The sequence below is a fragment of the Lynx canadensis genome, chromosome C2 (genome assembly GCF_007474595.2).
Source record: "Lynx canadensis isolate LIC74 chromosome C2, mLynCan4.pri.v2, whole genome shotgun sequence".
Lineage (NCBI taxonomy): Eukaryota > Metazoa > Chordata > Mammalia > Carnivora > Felidae > Lynx > Lynx canadensis.
In genome coordinates this window covers 92,903,774-92,923,461 of record NC_044311.2, presented here as the reverse complement: position 1 = coordinate 92,923,461, position 19,688 = coordinate 92,903,774, and the positions used below count along the sequence as shown (strand labels likewise).

The 19,688-nt window shown below is 44.0% G+C and overlaps 1 protein-coding gene across 1 annotated transcript in view; it reads right to left on the bottom strand.

Moving 5' to 3' along the window:
• Window positions 1–15,445: 15,445 nt before the first annotated feature.
• Window positions 15,446–19,688, bottom strand: part of GPR156 (G protein-coupled receptor 156) — a 65,472-nt gene continuing 61,229 nt past the window's right edge. The window contains exon 9 of the mRNA XM_032594750.1: window positions 15,446–18,571. Coding sequence (XP_032450641.1) covers window positions 17,237–18,571 — 1,335 coding nt within the window. The 3' untranslated portion in view covers window positions 15,446–17,236. The remainder of the gene's footprint in view (window positions 18,572–19,688) is intronic.

Genomic DNA, 19,688 nt, shown 5'->3' with positions numbered 1-19,688 from the left:
CACGGTGACCCTGACTTTTTGGGACTAGACAGAGCACTCCAGAGTTTACAAAGATACCACATGCTCTATGAATTACTGTGGCCTCAAGCTATGCTATAGATCAGTCTTCTCACACTTTAATGTGCATGTGAATCACCTGGGGATTTTGTAAAAATGTAGACTCTGATTCAGCAGATCTGGGTGAGGTCTGAAATTCTGCATTTCTAGCAATTTCCCAGGTAAGTTCGTACTTCTGGTCCCAGGACCACACTTTAGTTGCATGACTCTGAAGGAAGCAGATCAAATGGAAAACATTTCAGGACATAATTCCAAATTACGTCCTTCTGTGGATGTTTCTTGCAGGTGGGAAGGAAGTTGCCTTTAAGACAAATGAAAATGGCCTTAATCCACTTGGCCTTTGTAATCTCATCCCAGACAGATGACATTTCTTTGTGAGCAAGCAGAGATAAGGGAACTGGTTAGTGTCCAAGAGGAATCTAGGTATATGTCAGTGTTTGTACCCCACTACACATATACTCCCTCAAATACTCACCTAACCACACTCATTCCTCACCCACCCACCTAGTGAATGCAACTGTGATTCAGCTCTTTAGGTCCTAGGACAGGGCAGAAGAGATGACGTGAAATTGCTCAGTGACTGGATAATAGTTAGTTCTGGACAGCTCAGACTTTCAGAGAAGGTAACAGGGTTCTTTCCTATTCTACCTGCTGCCCAGGTGGTGGTTGGTGGCTTGCTAGGCTGGGCACTGTGGGCATCAGAAATAAACACACAAAACTTTATCCCTGCTCTCTATACACTTGCCATCTAGTTAGGAAGACACACCTGGGCAAATAACAATGGAATGATATATTAACTCTTTAGTAGTTGTACAACAAATGTGTTTTGAACATATGTACAAGAGGCTGGGGCTAAGTTTTGGGAAGAGACATAGGAAAGGCTCCACGGAAGAGTGACCTGGCAGCCAGGACTTTTCTAGCTGAGGGAGGCATGGCTAGTTTAACCAGATTATCCTGGCAGGCTCCCTTGAGGGAAAGGCTGGGAAGAAAGAGGAACTCCAAAGAGGAGTTTCAGGGGCCAAGATTTTCCAAAGGACACAAGAAAGGTGACTGAAAGTGGAGCAAAGGCTCTTGCTTAATATTAGATAAATATTTGGTCAGATGATCACCTACTGAGGTATGAGGATTTTCCCTTTTCACTTCTAATGTTTCTCTGAGTTTTTAAAATACGTATTCCTGGGGCACCTGGGTGGCTCAGTCGGTTAAGCGGCCGACTTCGGCTCAGGTCATGATCTCGCGGTCCGTGAGTTCGAGCCCCGCGTCGGGCTCTGTGCTGACAGGTCAGAGCCTGGAGCCTGTTTTGGATTCTGTGTCTCCCTCTCTCTGACCCTCCCCTGTTCATGCTCTGTCTCTCTCTGTCTCAAAAATAAATAAACGTTAAAAAAATTAAAAAAAAAAAACAAAAAAAACATATTCCTAGTGAAGTTAATGGTGGATAAGAAAGAGTTGTTGCTGTGATGAAAGGCAGGTATTTAGGAGCTTCTCAAAGATCTTTGCACCAAAAGACATCAAAGGGCTCAAGGGACAGGCCTATTGCCCAGGGTCAGCTGCAACAGTGCAAAGGGGCATAATTGCCATCTAGTGGCCCAAAACCACAAGTGGAGCTGCCTTTTAGACATGAATAGTTTCTTTTTCTGCACTTTTGGAAAAATTTATTGAGGTATAGTTGACATGCAATATAATATTAGTTTCAGGTGTACAACATGGTGATTGACCTTCGTATACATCGCAAAATAGTCACCACAAGTTTAGTTACCATCTGTCACTTTACAAAGTTAATATAATATGATTGACTATATTCCTTCTGCTGTGCATTGCATCCCCATGACTGATTTATTTTATAACTGGAAGTTTATATACTTCTCAATCTCCTTCACCTGTTTTGCCTCCCCCCAACCCCTCTCCCCTCTGGCAACTACCAATCTATTCTATGTATGTAGGAGTCTGGGTTTTGTTTTGTTTGTTTTGCTTTTTTAGATTCCACATATAAGTGAAATCACGCAATATTTGTCTTTCTCTGATTTGTTTTACTTACCATAATAACCTCAAGGTCCATACATGTTGTTGCAAATGGTAAGATGTCATTCTTTTTTATGGCTGAGTGGTATTCCAGTGTGTGTGTGTGTGTGTGTGTGTGTGTGTGCGTGTATATATAATAATATGTATATTCATCCATCCATCAATGGATGAATGGATAAACACTTCTTTATCCATTCATCCATCGATGGACGCTTGTTGTTTCCATACTGTGGCTATTGTAAATAATGCTGCAATGAACATAGGGTTGCATATATCTTTTTAAACTAGTGTTTTCAATTTCTTCAGATAGATACCCAGTAGCTGCATGTTTAAAATCTGAGGAAACTCCATGCTGTCTTCCATAGTAGCTGTACCAGCTTACATTCCCACTGACAGTGCACGAGGATTCCCTCTTCTCCACAACCTTGCCAACACTTGTTATTGTGTGTTTTTTTTTAATGCCAGCCATTCTGACAGGTGTGAGGTGATATCTCATTGTGGTTCTGATTTGCATTTCCCTGATGATTAATGACGTTGAGCATCTTTTCATGTGCTTATAAGCCATTTATATATTTTCTTTGGGAAAATGTCTGTTGAGATCCTCTGTCCTTTTTAAAATTGGGTTATTGGGGTTTTCTTTTGTTTTGTTTTGGTTTTAGTTATGTTATTGAGTTGTATGAGTTCTCTGTATATTTTGGATATAAAAACCTTATCAGATATATGATTTGAAAATATCTTTTTCTGTTCAGAGGGTTGTTTTCTGGTTTTGTTGATGGTTTCCTTCACTGTGCAGCTTTTTAGTCTGATGTAGCCCCATTTGCTTATTTTTGTTTTTGTTTCCCTTGTCTTTGGAATCAGATCCCAAAAACATTGCTATGACCGATGTCAAGGAGCTTACCGCCTATGTTTTCTTCTAGGAGTTTGTAGTTTCAGTATAGTCTCTTCAGGTACACAACTATCATGGCCTCTACAAGCCATTTAGTATAACCTCCTCTGCCCCCTTCCAGATCCTGGCCCCTTAGTTTGCTTCCTGGAGTACATTTCCCCAACTAAGAAAATGTCAAATGGACAGTATTACATACAAAATTAATTCATACTGAAGTGTAAAGAATTACTCAGAAAATGTCAGTGACTAATGCTGCTCCTGTGTCTAATTTCTTAGAGGATAGGAATTGATGGAGGAACCATGGAGAGCAGGAAGAGCAGGGGCGGTGCTCGGGGAGCCAGTTGTTCCCGCGAGAGAAGAAACAAATACAGGAAGAGGTGGCCAGGCAGCAGCTGCCTTTGAGTTTACTTGTTTACTTTCTCCTGGAAGGAGCAAATAGAAACTGCTCATGATATTATTTTTAGAGCTATTTTCAAACAGTGTGGCTAGAAAAGGGCTGTGGTGCTGTTTGGCTATAGAGAATGTGTAGCATGCCTCACTTTCTTATAGAAGGGCTTTGTTCCTAGGTGCACCAGCATGTTAAATTAAATGCTCTCAAGAAAGAAATCCCATGTCAGTTCCCCTTGAATGATGTGGGTGGCTCTCTGACACTATGAGGGGGTCTGGCATGGCTTTCTTCTGGTGCCAGTTTTTCCGCTGGACTCCATTTTTCCAGGGATCCTTACTTTACTCAGAGAGAGCCCAAGAGCTCCTTTAAAGCTGTGAAGAGGTGTTTTCAGTAGAGGAGGCTGATGTGTAGCGAGGCAGAGCCATCAGAGAGCAGATGAGAGGGAGGATCAGAACAAGTCCACGGTGGACACCACTGGGAGGAAGAAGGGGCAGGAACTGGAATTTTGTAATCAGACAGACCCTGTTCTCATCCTGGCTTCTTATAAGCTGTGTGATAATTTAGGCAAGTTAGCTCTGGCCTCAGTTTCCTTTTCTGTAAAATGTTATTGTGGAGATTTTTAAAGGAGATAAAGAATGTACACAGTTTGTGGGCTTGAGCCCCACATCAGGCTTCTGCTGTCAGCACAGATCCTGCTTCAGAGCCTCTGGCTCCCCCTCTCTCTGCCCCTCCTTTGCACACGCTCTCTCTCAAAAATAAACAAACATTTAAAAAGTTTGTAAAGTTTTGTAAAAAAAAAATGTAAAGCACAAGTTTATAAAAAAAATGTAAAGCACAAAGTCAGGCATCTATTAGGTGCCAGTCATTTCGTTTCTGTGCCTATTCTCAAATATGCCTTCTAATCACCCCATTTCCTTTGCTGGGCCTCGTCACCTCCCTTGGAAGGGTGCCTCAGTCTCCAGTGTTGCTCAAAGATCCCCTCTTCTAGGGGATGAGTTGTCATCTGCTGTGGGACAAAACCACGATGAGGATATGTTAAGGATAAAGCTTTTGCATGCCTGCAGGTGGATGGCCTTCTTTCAGAATGCCTGGGCTTCTCTTGGGAATTACTTCCTCCTTCTCTTGGGAATTACTTCCTTCAGGGGCTGTAAGGAGCCCCTTACCAAAAGTCTGGAGCTGAGTGGCTCAGGCTCTTCGAGTGCTGCTCTGAGTTTGACTGAGAGATGCTCTTCCCCTGGGCATTAATTCTTTGGTGCCCCTCTACAAAAGGGCTCTATTCACCTAAGCATCTAGGTCTGAGGGGGAAATATCCTAGGGAGACCCTCTGCTGCTTTAGCTTGGATTGGGATTTGGATAAGGTTACCGGCCTCTCTTTCTTTTTTTTAATTTGGTAAAATATAAATAACATAAAATCTACCATCTTAACGATTTTTAAGTGTAACATTCAGTGGCAGTAAGTGCATTCCTATTGTTGTGCAACCATCACCACCATCCATTTCCAGAATTTTCTTATCATCTTATACTGAAATTCCATATCCATCAAATAATAACTCCCCATTTCCCTTTCCCTTCAACCCCTAGCAGCACTATTCTACTTTCTGTCTCTGAATTTGACTATTCTAGGTACCTCATATCAGTAGAATCATACAATATTCGTCCTTTTGTGTCTGTATATGCCTATTTTATTTTATTTTATTTTATTTTATTTTATTTTATTTTTTTAAGAGGTAGATCAAGCAAGCATGAGTGGGGAAGAGGGGAAGAGGGAGGTGAATACAGAGAATCATAAATAGACTCCACACTCAATGTGGAGCCTCAACACAGGGCTCCATCACATGACCCTGGGATCATGACCTAAGCCTAAATCAAGAGTCAGATGCTCAACTGACTAAGCCACCCAGGCATCCCGGTACTAGATTCTTGTAAAGAGAAAAATTTATATATTGCAAATTTACTCTACCACCTATTCTGATGGTACATGCACACATACACCCATGTAAAAGTAGGTATGAATCCTATGCTTACAGCTCTGTTTGTAGCTTAGGTAAGTAGAAAACCAAATTCTCAAACTAAAGCCAGAAAACCCACAAAACCCTACATGATTAAATTTAATGTGAGAGACGATGTTTCACTAAAACAAACCCCCCAAACTGGTTAATAATTGAAAGAGTTTTGGTTCTGGCTCTTTAATTTTTGTCTGCATTTTGACTTCAATTGTTTTAATGCAGAGAATAACTGTTTGCATAAGTGTGTTATAGAAAATGTCACTAGAAACATCAAAGCTTGGTTTGATAGTGCAAGCTAAGCAGACCACACACTTAACCATAAGATACCAGCAAGCAATTCTTGAAGACCAATTTTAACAGTGTTACTGAATAATAATATAAAATTATCTTTTCTTGGAGGTAAGATTAGCATTGTGATGTTATTAAAATCTGAATTATAGGGGGCATCTAATCTAATTCTTATTAGAGCTGGGAATGGAAAAATTCTTTATTGCAATTATCTACTTCTTGCTGCTAATGAACTGCTGCAAGTTGGTAAACACAAAGTTAAGCTCCAAGCAGTAGAATTAGCTACTTTGGGCAGGTCCTCTTGAATACAGCGTGCTTATAAAACTGCTCCAGTTTTCTATGGCTATGAAATAAGTCATCCCCAAATTTGTGGCTTGAAACAATACTTACTTTGCTCACAAATTTGATTTGGGCAGAGCTTGGTAGGGATGCCTTGGCTCTGCTCTACCAGGACTTACCTGAAGTGGCTTGAAGACGGGGAGCTAGAATCATCTAATGCAGAGGCTGGTAAGTTTTTTCTGTAAAAAACCAGATAGTAAATTATTTTCACCCTTGTGGACTATATGGTTTGTTGTAACTACTGAACTCTTCACTGTAGCACAAAAGAAGTCAAAGACAAATAAGTGGGCATGGCAGTGTTCCAATAAAACTATAAAAACAGACAATAGGTCATATTTGGCCAGTTCAAAACCTGCCAACCCTTGATCTCAAAGCTTGCTCACTGACATGTCTGGCAATTGATACTGGCTGCTCATGAGGACCTTGTCTGGATTTTCCAGTCAGAATACCTAGTACCTAGATATGGTCTCCTCATGGGTCCTGCGCTTCCTCACAATATAGCGCTATGTTCCAAGGGCAAGTGTTCAGATAGAAAGAGCCAGAAGGAAGTTCTATCTTTTTTTATAAGTTAGCCTGGGAAGTCATGCAGCATCACTTCTGCCACATTCTGTTTGTTGTAGCAGTCACAAAAGCCCACTGAGGTTGAAAGGGAGGAAATACAGACTCTACCTCTTGATGAGATAGTGCCAAGGTTCTGAAGAAGCATGTAGGACTAGGAATATTGCTGAGCCCATTTGGGGACAATACAGTCTTCCACATTTACCATTTTCCATGTGATGATTTGTTCTCCCATTACTTAAAAAAAATTTTTTTTTAATGTTTATTTTTGAGACAGAGAGAGAGAAACAGAGCGCGAGCGGGTAAGGGTAGAGACAGAGGGAGACACAGAATCTGAAGAAGGCTCCAGGCTCCGAGCTGTCAACACAGAGCCCGATGTGGGGTTCAAACTCACAAGCCGTGAGATCATGACCTGAGCCAAGTCAGACACCCAACAAACTGAGCCACCCAGGTGCCCCATGTTTTCCCGCTACATTTTACATTCAAACCATTTCAAAATCCTCACTTATACAGCAGGCCTTGACGCCACTTAAGTTTCACTTGTGAAAACATTCACAAAGCACAACCTTAGGTACTGAAAGTTCACGAAGCATTCTAAAGCAGACATCCAGATAATTCAGAACAAGCTAAGAATTATTTTTAGATTATCGTTAAAATAAAAAGCCAAATTAAAAAAAAATCGCAGAGAGACCTTGCAATTCTCTGAAAATATTTTCTTCATTTGAGAAACACTAATGGAAGCCTTTGGCTAGAATGGAAGACAAATTCCTCCCAGCTTTTACAAGGTCTATTCCAACTCCCTGGAGTGAAGGCTGAAAGTCCTGTAATCATAAGCTGTGTGCATTTGCTGCAAGAGTCCTCTCCCCAGAGCTCCCTTGGGAAGTTGTAGTTCAAGGATTTGGTCTTGGCCATCTGTGTCTTTCCCTCAGAGGTACTGCTGACAGCCCATAATTTAATGATTTTTAACTATTTTCAGCTGCACTGTGACTCGTCTGCAGCCTCTTCATAGCAGTGTGAGGAAAAGATTCTCTTCTTTCTTCAGTATTTGGAATTCTGGTTGACCGGTCTTAGCTTTGTGGATCATCTTCCAGGAATCTTTCTTAGGGTTTTGCTTGGTGTCCAACCTGGAGGACTGGATACCTGATGCAGGCTGCCAGTTGATAGAAGAGAAAGCATGGGAACGCTTTCCTGCTTAACCATCTGATTTCTCCTTCTTTATTTGCTGAATAAGAATGCTTCAGCATTCTCAAATGCTTAAGCATTGCTTAAGAATGCTGTCCACTCTGATAAAGCCTTGCTGAAACCTTCATTCAACCCTTTTAGTGATGGAAGAAGACATGGGAAGCATGTCTTCAGGTATGGAATGCCTGCATTCAGAGAATGTGTGGTGGACAGATTGAACTACCTATCTGATCTGTAGGGAACAATGACACAACAGGCCTCAGTGAGTCAATGACTGGGAGGCAGGATGCTGCTAGTATCTCAAACCTTTCACACTCACCATGTCTTCTTTCTGGGTTGTTGGATGTTGAGCTTTTCACAGTTAGTTCAGGGAGAGACAGCAAGGGCTCAGTTGGTATGGGGCTTTGGAAACCTTTACTGAACAGGTAAAAGGGAAGTAGCAGCATATGCCCAAGGTGGGCATTGGTTAAAATAGCTTTGGTTAAAGCTATTTTGCTGTTTCAATTGCATTTGTTACTGAGATGCTGAGCTGTGGGCCCTCCTTTTCTTCTGTAAATTCTGGTAAGGAGTCTCTATCTTAAGATACATTCCCTCTTTCCTGATGTTCATTCCCCCACTGAGAGCCAGACCTTCTCTCTGTGATTCATGTATTTGCTGTAGAGATAATTCTGACGTCAGAAGCAGAGGCCATTGATTTGAGAGGAGGAAAGCAACGACTATTCAGAAACAAGTCTCCTCTCATCCTGCAAATACCCCTAATTAAGAAATCCAGAAACAGATTCTGTGTCATGGAAACATAATTTCCTTTGACTCAGAGAGTTTCAGGAATTGCTGCAGGCCATCAGCGATTTTGATTTCCTGGGTTAAATGACTTTACCCTTTACCCTGAGTTTTCTTGAACAAAAGTGAATTCAGTCTAACATTTGTGAATTACCTTCTATGTGCCAGGTGTGGCCCTAGTGACTTGAGAAATAGGTATGAACAACAGAGTTCCTGAACTCCAGGAGGTTACAATTGAGTAAAATAATCTTTAAGTGGTAAACCTGAATGGTATGTGCATCCCGACAGAAAGGTGAAAACTGTTTTGGACACTGTTATGAGCTGAATTGTGTTCCTCATATGTTCAAGCCCTAACTCCCAGTACCTCAGTGTGACTTTATTTGGAGATGGGTTTTTTTACAGAGGGAATTAAGTTATAAAGGTCATTAGGATGCACACTCGGAAGAGAGGCTTGAAACAGATCCTTCATGACCCGTAGAAGGAATCAATCCTGCTGACGTCTTGAGTTTGGACATGCAGATTGTGAGACAAAAAAGTTCTGTTGTTTAAGTCACTCAGTCTCTAGTACTATGTTATGACAGCCAGCCCGGGCAAAATGGTACAAACACTCAGTGGCCCCTTTCCACTGTTGTATGACCTGGTGGGGAAAACCCTGGATGGATATAAATGAAATATTTGTAGAATTTGAGTTTACTAGACATTTGATAAATTCAATTCATTTATTCATTCTCCATCTCTTTACTCTGGTTTATTTTTTATTACACTTACCTCTATCTGCGAAATTATTTTATCTTGTGTTGCTTACTATTTTTCCACCTGCTTCATGATAGATGTGTAATATATATTTGTTGAATAAGAATTTATCCTTCCTCATTCCCTTCACTCTCTCCCTCTCCATTCAATATTCAAGCACCTTTTATGTCCATTCCATGTTCATTCCTGTCAGAGCAAAAAGAAGTTCAAAGAGTGGCTGTTATCTCCAGGGAGCTTGTGATTTCAGGAGACAGACGAAGAATGCCCACAAGAGGAGCTGCACTCCGGAGCCAGACAGTGGGTAAGTATGTGCTAGACAGACAGTTGGATCATAACTGTTGCAGAGGGAAGGTGCAGTGGTTGAAATGTGCAGCAAAAAGCTCATGGAGGAGGAGGATCCCATGCTTGAGATAAAAGAAGAGCCCAGGAGACAGTACGGAACGTTCATAGTCCATCTGCCTTCCCTAACACCTGGGAGCTGTGTTTAGGGGAGAGTGGGATTGCTCCAGGGTTGGGGCTTGATGAAGCACAGGGCTGCAGATGATGGATAGAAGCCGGAGTTTCATTCTGGCATCCCAGTAGGTCAGAGCCAAAGCCCAATGGCTCTTAACTCTGGCTGCACATGAAAATCACCTTGTGAACTTAAGATAACATGTTAAATGTTAATGTAAAGACCCTACCTTGCTCTGGGATGTCCTGGAAACTGCAGGCAGGGCTTCAGAAAGAAGAAATCCGTTTAGAAGGTGGATTGACAGCAATGGCTTTTAGCTGCAAGACCCAAGTCACTCTGCCCAGTCATGAGACTCTTGTAGTTCTGCAGTAATAGGGATAACTGCTGGAAGTAAGACATCGGGCGGCATTCCACTGCTGTGGCCTTCTTTTCCTAGGTGTAAAAGTGCCTGCTTGTGACAATAGAATATGTTGACAGATCTGTATCCTGTTTCCGATTCTGTGCTGTATTTTACAGTGGGAGCAGTAGCAATAGCAGCAGAAATAACCTGGACTCCCTCTTTTTAGGACCTTTATACTTCCTGAAGGTGTTCATTGGAACTATCTAGAGAAGTGGTTTTTGTTGTTGCTGGTTCTTATGTTTGTTTGTTTTGCGGATGTTAGGGAAAAGGGGTCCAGAGTTTTAGGGATTTCATAACTTGGGTCCTGTCGGTTTAACTTCATCCAGCATCATCTGTAAGGCCCTAGCATAATGCATGGCATATAGTGGACTTTCACTAATGAGACAGCAGAGATCCTCTGAAATGCTAAACTTCAGGTATAGTCTGAAGGAAAAGTACTGCCAAATTTCTTTTTATTTGCTCAAGAGTATCTTGAGCAAATAGAAAGGTAGGAGCAGAAAGAGAGCTGGTCGGCCTTTAAAAACCTAAAAATGTTTGAGATCTATGAGGCATCAGGCACTGTGAAAGATATTGTGGATATGAAATGATAAATTAGATGTTGCTATTGCCTTCCAGTCTCTGATAATCTAGTTGGAAGAATAAGAAAGGAACGAAAAATTAACAATAAAGGGTTTATATAACAGCTCCAAACAATAGAATTGTTGTCGGCGAGCATTATGGGAGTATCTAATTTATCACCAAATGAATTCTGAGGCCAGTTGGAACTGGCCAGAAGAAAGTGAGTTCACTTCAGGCAGGGGCAGTTACAATGAGGGAGAGATGGGTTGGTGTGAACAACAGTTAGAACCTGAGGTAGGTGCGGGCATGCTCTGGTAACAGACAGAAACCCATTTGGCAGAAGCAAGGAAGAGAGTTTCAGGCAAGCTGAGAATGAGAGAAGGCAGAGCTCCATAAGAAAGGGCCTTGAACCCCAAACCAAGGTGAGATTTCACCTTGAGGAAGTGGGAGCAATCAGTTTTTCAGCAAAGTGGACTTGAGTTGAAGAGATTCCATAAGCCCTGCTGAGACTCAGCATAAGATGTGTCGTCTGCACTGTTTCTAGTCATCATAGGGTCTTCTGGAACCCTTGTCCAGCATCATCTTTTTGTGCCATTTAAACAGCATAGTGCTTGAGAAAGAACTTCCAGCTGGGAGGACTGGCCGTAGCTTTTTTTTTTTTGTTATGATTTATTGTCAAATTGGCTAACACACAGTGTGTACAGTGTAATCTAGGTTTTGGGGGTAGATTCCTGTGATTCATCGCTTATATACAACACCCAGTGCTCATCCTAACAAGTGCCCTCAATGCCATAGCTTTTTGAAACAAGGGAGTTACTGGTTTTCAGTATGCAGTGTATTTGGCATTGAACTTCCTTAAGGGGGCGGGAGTAATCAGGTAGCTTTAGAAAGTACCCTTCCAGCCTCTAGGACACTGTTCAGTGACTCAGCAATGGAGGTTTTGCAATAGGCTTACAGAACTAGACCAGCTTGCTTTTCCTTAAGGAAACCTTAGTGTCCTAAGAAAACCTCAGCCTGGGTCCCTGCCCTGCTGGGTTGAAATTCCTTCTGTCTTCTGGTAGCACGCCTGTAGCACATGCTCTGGAATTAGTGTCAGGGAGTCCAAAAACAACTTTGGAATCAAGTCAGATTTCCCTTCAAACTCTGGCTCTGCCTCTAACCAGTTGTGTTACCTTGGGCAAGTTACCTGGCCTCTCCTAGTTGCAGTTTCCTCATCTGTAAAATGGAAACAACAACTACTTTGCAGGGTGGTTATAAGTCTTCAATGAGGCAAGTATTAAGTGACACACAGTAGGTATACTATCTGTTTTTTTCTATTACAAGGTACATAATATTTCTATAAAGGAAATTAGCTGTGTCTTTTGACTCCTGAATGAAATCAGATTTCCTGACTTTCCAACTACAGCTTTCCTTCTAAGCCTGCCCTAATATTTGAGTCCTGCGGGTGGCTGTGCTCCCCAAAGTGAGCCTGACCTAGAAGGGTTTCAAGCAGAAACTTTAGTTGCCCAATAAGGGTGCTGAGCCAAAATGTCATCCTTACTTTGCCAGATCTATGTAGAAGACCCTTCCCTCAGGAACACAAAGAAGGGGGATTTTGGTATAAAGCAAGAAAATAGGATTTCTAAATGTAAGTCTGTGTTTCCCAAACAGCCTTATAAGACACATGCTTATATAATGTTTTACTATGTGCCAGGAATAGTTCAGCTGCTTTACAAGTATTAATTCATTGAACCCTCGTAACAACTGTATGAGGTAGGTGTTATTTTCCCAGTTTACAGTTAGGGGAACTGAGCCACAAAGAGGTTATGCAACTTGCCGAGAAAGTCACACAGGCACATGGATGACTTTAAGCCCTGGCATTGCAGTGGGGAAAAACTAATCTACAAAAATTAGTGAAGAGAGCCCATCTAAAATGCCTTCTTTTCACAAAGGTTTTGGGTATCATAATAAGGACTTTAAACTTAGGTGACAACACTGTCATCCATGATGAGATACCTAAGCCTCACTTCCCAGGTGACCTCAGATCTTGTGAGCAGCCTCACTGGGGTCCTCCTCGAGGCAGTTCCTGTTAAGCTGCTCTTCTTTTCTTGCTTCCTTTCTTTTGACAAAGATCTGCTGAGCATCAACCAGGCACCAGGCACAGTGCTAGGTCACCAGGCACAGTGCTAGGTGCTGAGGACACCAAGATAATTATAAACAAGTTGTAGGCTCGAGAGGTTCACAGTCTAGGGGGGGAAAGTGGAGAAGTGAACCAATGGTCACATACATCCAAAAGAAAGGGATCTGCAAGGGTATCCCTACCTTTCTTCACAGAAGTGAGCCTCACTTTCTCTAACTCAGAACTGAAGCCAGCACACTGAATTACAAGCGAGGCAAGTGCCACAATCTGTCCACTGACAAAGCTAAGCAGGGTGCCATTTGTTCTTTGTCTTTCTCCCTCCTTCACCACATCTCCCTGGTCTCTCCCTCTTCTTTTAACTTCTTGTCCTTCTTCCCTTCTTTTTTCCTATCGTTTTGCTTTTCTCTTAGTTATCTGTAGACCTTTTTCCAGGGCCTATCCCAAGCACTTTTTCTCTGAGCCTACCTGTCTTGTTAGTATTTTTAGACATCCAAAGGTAAGTCAAAGAATGGGTTGGGAAACACTGACCCAGATCTTGTCAAACTCATAACAGGTTATTTTGCCTCGTTACACCAGAATTTCCTGCCTCCTTGTGACCTCGATAGTGAAATGAATATCCCAAGATGCTCCCTGGTTCCAATTCATTGTGGCTGGCATTGCTAACATGAGGAGCATTTCAGGGAGAAAAAGATCAGAGTAGGTACCAGAGGTGAGGAAGAGCAGAGTCTGGGCAACCTGCCTCCTGCCTTTGGCCCCAAAATGCCCTCTCTGCACTAGGACCCTACTCCCTTGACAAAGCCAGATGGTGTTACTGGGAAAAGTGTAGCAGCCAGAGGGTACAGAGAAAGTGCTTTGTTTGGGGCTCTGAGAAAGGGGACTAAGGAAGCTGATGGTGAGAAAGATGAACAGACTGTCCTCCTACTTAATGCTGGTTGTTACCCAGTTACACGCCTGTAAAGAAAGCATCTTTAAAGAGAAGACCTTAATCACAATAACTTTCTTGCTTCTCTTTCATTAACTATCATTCTATCCCCCTTCTCCCTAAGAGACTTAAAGTACTGTCATTTTCAGAGTTCAGTTATTTCTGGGTCTTTTAGTGATTTTGCTTCTTGCTTTCAATTCATTGGAAGGCAGTGAAACCAGATGGCTCTGCCTCCCTTTCTGCTGCTTTGCAGAACTGGTTCTTTGCCTTCCTTTGTTTCCTTGCCTTCCTTTGTTTCATCTGCTTATCTGTCCAGAAATCCATCCATCAAACATTTATTGTGCTTATACTTTATGCAAAGCTCTCGGATGGCTACTCTGGAGGACACAAAGATGCAGAAGACACACTCAGTGCTTTCAGGAACTTACAATCTGTGGAGGAGACACATTTAAACATAATAAAATAAATACAGACACAGAAGAGATTTTGTGGAACTTACATTGACTTTTCTCTTTACCATTTTAGAAATGATATGATTCTTTAAAAACAAGCCTCCTACATTCTGATGCTTTTTTCTCTGCTATGAGCTCCAGGAAGGCCAAGTTGATCCTTTAAGGAAAGAGTTTGTCACAGGCCAAGAGACAGGAATAGACTTTGGAATCAGGATGGACACCTCCAACCCCAAGATTTCAATCAGCAGAACAACATATGCCTGGGTCAGAATCAGGTCTGGCTCCATGCCAGACCTTAAAACCAATAGATACACATAATCCAGAGCATAGTAGCAGAAGCAACATTTCCTTCTCCAGGATTCCTTTGCACAAGTTACTGCCCTTTCCTCAAGAGCCTAACAGTCAAGAGCATCCAAAAGTCATGACACACTCATCCTTTTAAGAATTTTGTCACTGGATTATCTGGTTTGGGGTAAAAGATTTAGGAAAGGAGCTGGTGAAGAGTGGGGGTGGGTACACAGAGTAAACAATAGATTTGGAGACAGACAGTATCTGGGGGCTGTCATGATATTTGGCACATAGTTTTTAAACCAAATGACAAAAAAGGAAAATTCAGGGTAGATTCTCCATCTCTTCAACCAAGTCTATTAAAGGTTACAAAATCATTCTAGGTAAAATGGATAATAGAAGTTTCTATATAGTGGAGTTCAAAATATGGACCCCAAAATATCCTTTAACTAGGGGATCAGTCCATTCCATTTGGGGGTGTTCAAGACTCTACCTGAGTCTTGAAAGATGAATAATTCACAAGTGCACAAAGTGGAGAAAGAAATTCTAGATAGAAGAGGGATGGAGGTGTGGAAGTGCCAAGTGATGGGACTGACGGTATAGTCGCAGAGAGAGTGAGAAGGCTAGAGGGATTGCCAGGTTTAGAGCATGCATAGTCCACATAAGTGAGTGATAGACTTCTAGAGGTGACATACTAGAATGAAAGAAGCTAAAGCCCAACCACAGGACCCGCCACCATGGGGGGGAAGAGTCAAGGGTCTCCAGAGTTTCCTCTCTCCACTGGGGCAGGTGTTTCTGGGATAGAAAGCTGCACAGGGAGACCACAGAAGAATCTGTTACAAATGTGAGTTTGGCAGAAGATCTACTTGGAACCTGGGCTGAGCCAGTGGCAACTCTGGTGGCTGCTTCGTGTCCACTCCCTTGGTGGTTCACAGAGGCTTCTCTGTTCCTCTCCTCTGCAGCACGGGACTATAATTTCTAGAGACTTGTTTGGGGAGACATTTCTTATTTATTAAGGGGTTGTTTGGACAGCATACAAACAGCACAGGTGGAAGCTACAAACCCACACACAGAATAAGTTATGACATTTGTATTTAAAAGTAAACGATAGAGGAATCTGTGCTACCAGGAGGGCTTCCCAGTCCAATGTCCGGAGATTCCCGAGGTGTCGGCAGCCCTGAGCGTTCAGGATAAATCTTCTGGGAGAGATTTGGAACCAAGTGCCCCTGCTCCAAGCTTTTCTAATGAGGCCCAAACTCCTGCACACAAATGTGTATACACAAAGACGGACACACAGTGGGTGGGGGCAGGGGACGGCCTGTAAACAACAATCGCTTAAAGCAAAGTGGACCCAACAGTGCTTTCCCTGTGGCACTGGTGGTGGTTAAGTTCCTGGCACTCACTCTTCACCAACTCCCTGGCTCCCTTGGGAGGTGTGGGTGGGCCCCTGGGGCAGTGAGAAGTGGAGGGCTGCTACCTGAGGCCAGGAACCCAGTTTTGTGATCTGGAACTGTAGGGTGAGCATCTCTCAGCTTCCCTACACTACCCTTGCTTTATCGTCTGGCCTGCCAAGCGCTGCCAGACTCTCTCAGGAGAATGAGTGAAGAGATGTGTCCTCAGGGAAATCTACCAACCTGGAGTCCCATGAACTGAAGGCAAGTCACGCACGAGCCACTCTCTAGCAGTGTGATGTCTGGGGAAGTGACCTCAGTTCTCTAAGCTGCAAATTCCCCATCTGTAAAATGGGAACGAGAGCACCTACTGCACAGGGATATCATAAGGAATTACTGAAATTTTATATTGCCGAGGACCATGCCAGACTCAAGTTAAATATTCAAAGCCTATTTTCTTTCCTGCCTCTCCCCCATTTCTTCCTTTGTATTTTCCCATCTTCTATTTCCAGGTTTATGTAGCTGTTGGTGGTCATGTAATTCCAATGGCCCCCAAAATACCTCTTGACAAATAGGACCTCTCCTACCCCATCAGAAACCACCATTGTGTGATCCTACACCCCCAGTACAAAACTGTACCCCTGGTAGAGTCAAAGGGAAGGGCCACAGGGGCCAGGAGACAGTCTGGGCCTCTGGTGTTATCCGAGGTCAGGAGTGAGATCTGGGTAGCCTATGGGCACATGGAGACCTGACAGTCTCAGGGATGATGGTGAGATGCCATAATGGTGGAAACACATGTACACCAAATAGTGGTGTAAAGGTGGCTCTGAGCCAAGGCTGGCCAGAAGCTGGAAATTAGGGTGGTGGTGTTCAGAAGCTTCAGCAGAAGTAAAACCATCCCCTTCCAAGAGTGGGGCACCCAAGAACGGAAGAGACCTATCTTCTTAGCAGGCCTGTCCATCAGAAGGCCAGTTTGATTGGTCGCTGTCTACAACTCTGGTTCTGCAGAAATTTTCCTTCCATGTTTCCATCTGTATAGTCCATATAGTGACCCACCTAGTATATATTAAGAGTTTTGTAGAATACAGGCTGACCAGGACAGAAAACCCTCTGTTCTCACTTAGCACCTTTTATCGAGAAGTTATCTTTTATGGTCACTGGAGTCTTTTATAGGAATGCTGTGAGGTAGTAACAAGATAGGCAATCCCCCTCATTTTATAGATCAAGAAGTGCTCAAGGTAACACAGTACTCAAGTGAGCATAGCTGAAACATGGTAAAAGCTTGATCAGTTCAGGGCACTGGTCTGTTCCCTAAAGGCCAGAACTGGCCTTCCTCCTACAGGCGTTGGTATGGCTTGTCCTGGACCAACCTCTATATCCACACCCACTCTGCTGCTTTTCACACCAGTGTGGGTTTCAAGTCCTCTTTGAAGTTCACGATAGGCTTTGAGTGGGCCCACAGCTTTTCCCAGGAAGCCAGCCCCCCAGCAGGGTCAGGGTCACTGTCTGATGAGCCACTGTCACTGGAAGCAGAGGAGCTCTGGAAGCAGATTTCACAGTAGGGCCGGTGGCAGTGGCAGAAGAACTCATCTGAACTGCTGGACTCAGTGTCAAGGTAGTTGCACGGAGAAGACATGGATGGACGGTCTGGGAATCCCAGGGACAGCAGCTGCCGCTGCTCAGGCACGTCTGGTGAAGCTCTGGATAGGTGTGGGGCGGCAGGACGCTGTGCTTGGTCAGAGCCAGAAGGCTGGTGAGCAAAGGCTGCCTGGCTCCCTCTGGTACCCTGGGGCTCTGTCTGGCTTTGTTTGCTGCCCTCCAGGGTGCCCGGCTTGCCTTGTGGATCTGGGAATAGTGAAGGCTTCCTGGAAGAGGGTTTTGGTGCCCGGGAACCAGCAGTCTGGGGATCCAGGCAGAGACTGTCCCTATTCTGCACATTTAGCCCACCACGTGCCCCAGATACAGTCCTATTTGCCCGATGCCCCACATATGAGGGTATAGAGCCTGGAAAGTGTGAGCGAGCCCGCAGTGCTGCCCGCCTTCTCTTCACCATGTACGGGCTGAAGCCCAGCTCCTTGGAGAGGGGAATCTTCTGGGGGTTCTTCCAGGGCTGCTGTGTATAAGATGGGGAAGAGGGGAGAGGAGCCTCAGGGCCCAGGCCCAGATCTTGCAGGACTTCCTGAAGCTTCTCCCTGATCACTGAATTGACCCTTGACAGCCGCTTTTGGGGCTCCTCTGAGTTCTCCAGCTGCCCTTGTCTCTGGGGAACAGGGCCTTCTCCACCTGGTATGACACTCTGGTGGGGGTTCATGGGTACTTGGTCTCTTCTTTCTGCACCTCGGCTTTGCTCAGGCTGTGGCTTCTGGCTGCAGCCCAAATTTAAATGACCAGAAAAGTCTTTGAAGTTAGAAATTTTTTCCTTCTGCCCTGAGGAGGAGCTGGTGTCTTTCACAGCCCCCTCCAGGCTTTGTACACTTGAAGAGGGCACTGAGGTGCTCTGGGAGTCCTGGGCAACTATACTGGTATCATTCTGAGAGTCAGAGAGGCATTCCAAAGGCCCTTGAGCTACCAGGCTGTGGGCAGAGGCTGCAGTCAGGCTGTTCTTGCTGTGGGAAGAGGTGGGAGGGACGGCCCACTCTGGGGGGTCGAAGGTACACTCAGCCGACATCAGCCTCACTAGCTTCTCTTTGGCGTTGTTTACTTGTTCCTGCAGGCTTTCAATCATAGCATTTTTCTGTAAAATAAAAGCAAAACCATCAATAAAGGATGCCTCTGAGGGTTTTTACACTGTTTTCCACGGCGGCAAAAGAGTGGTATCAGAACCTTGCTTTAAATCCCAGTTCCTCTGTGTATTGGCTTGTGATCTTAGGCTCTGAGGAGGCAGCTCCATGAGGTGAAATGAGTTGATGTGAGTGAAGTGCTTAGCACAATAACTGACAAATGGTGCTCAATAAATGTGGCATCGTCTGTGGGAAGAGGTCGGAGGAGGCATAGCATTAGCTTTTTGTTGGCTGCTGCAGCACCCTCTCCCCTTTCCTCAGAGCTCAGGGGGTCAGGTCAACCTGCAAAACACCAGTCTGAATAATGTTTGAGATGGCCCAACTCTAGGTTTGTCACACTTTCATATAACACAGACAAATTTCAGGCGTATCTCCAGGGGATGAATGAATGAGGAAATAAGTATTTTGCCTCTTGCTAAACAGACTAGAAAACTGGAAGAACAGAGAGAAGAGTGGAGAACCAAAGAGAGAAGACTAGAGTTGGAGGGGGGTGTGCTACAAGAATCTCAGGATGGTGTTATCACCTCCTTTGGCTGGACCTTGGGGGTGGGAGCCAAAGCTACCATGTGGCACCATCAGCTGTCTGTATCTGCTAAAGAAGTGCAGGCACCAGAATTATTAAAGAAGCTTTTTATTTTGTTATGTGTTGTTTAAAGAGAATAGTTGGGACCAGATCCCTGACAGCTTGATTTAGTAGATCTAGAATGGAGCCCAGAAGATGAATCAGACTGGGGCAGTTCCACTGCTGAGCTGCCTACCTGCTGCATGGCTGTTAGTTGGTCAACAGGCTATTCCCAGGAGAGCTGGAAGTTGAGAGCTGCAGAGGCGTGCCCGTTCTAGCGGCAAGATCAGGGGCCGTGAAGTGGGAGGGAGGGGTGGTGGAGGGTGTGCCCCGAGCATCCTCTGGTGGTACAGCAGGTGATCGTCTAGCTCAGACCTATGTCCACCTGATGAAATTTCTGATGTTCAAAGGTAGCAGAGCACAAAAGAGAGCAGATGGGGCAGATGATGGTCAAGGGTTTGGGGGGTAATAACACAAACACTGAATTCTAGGAAGTGTTTGTCCAAATA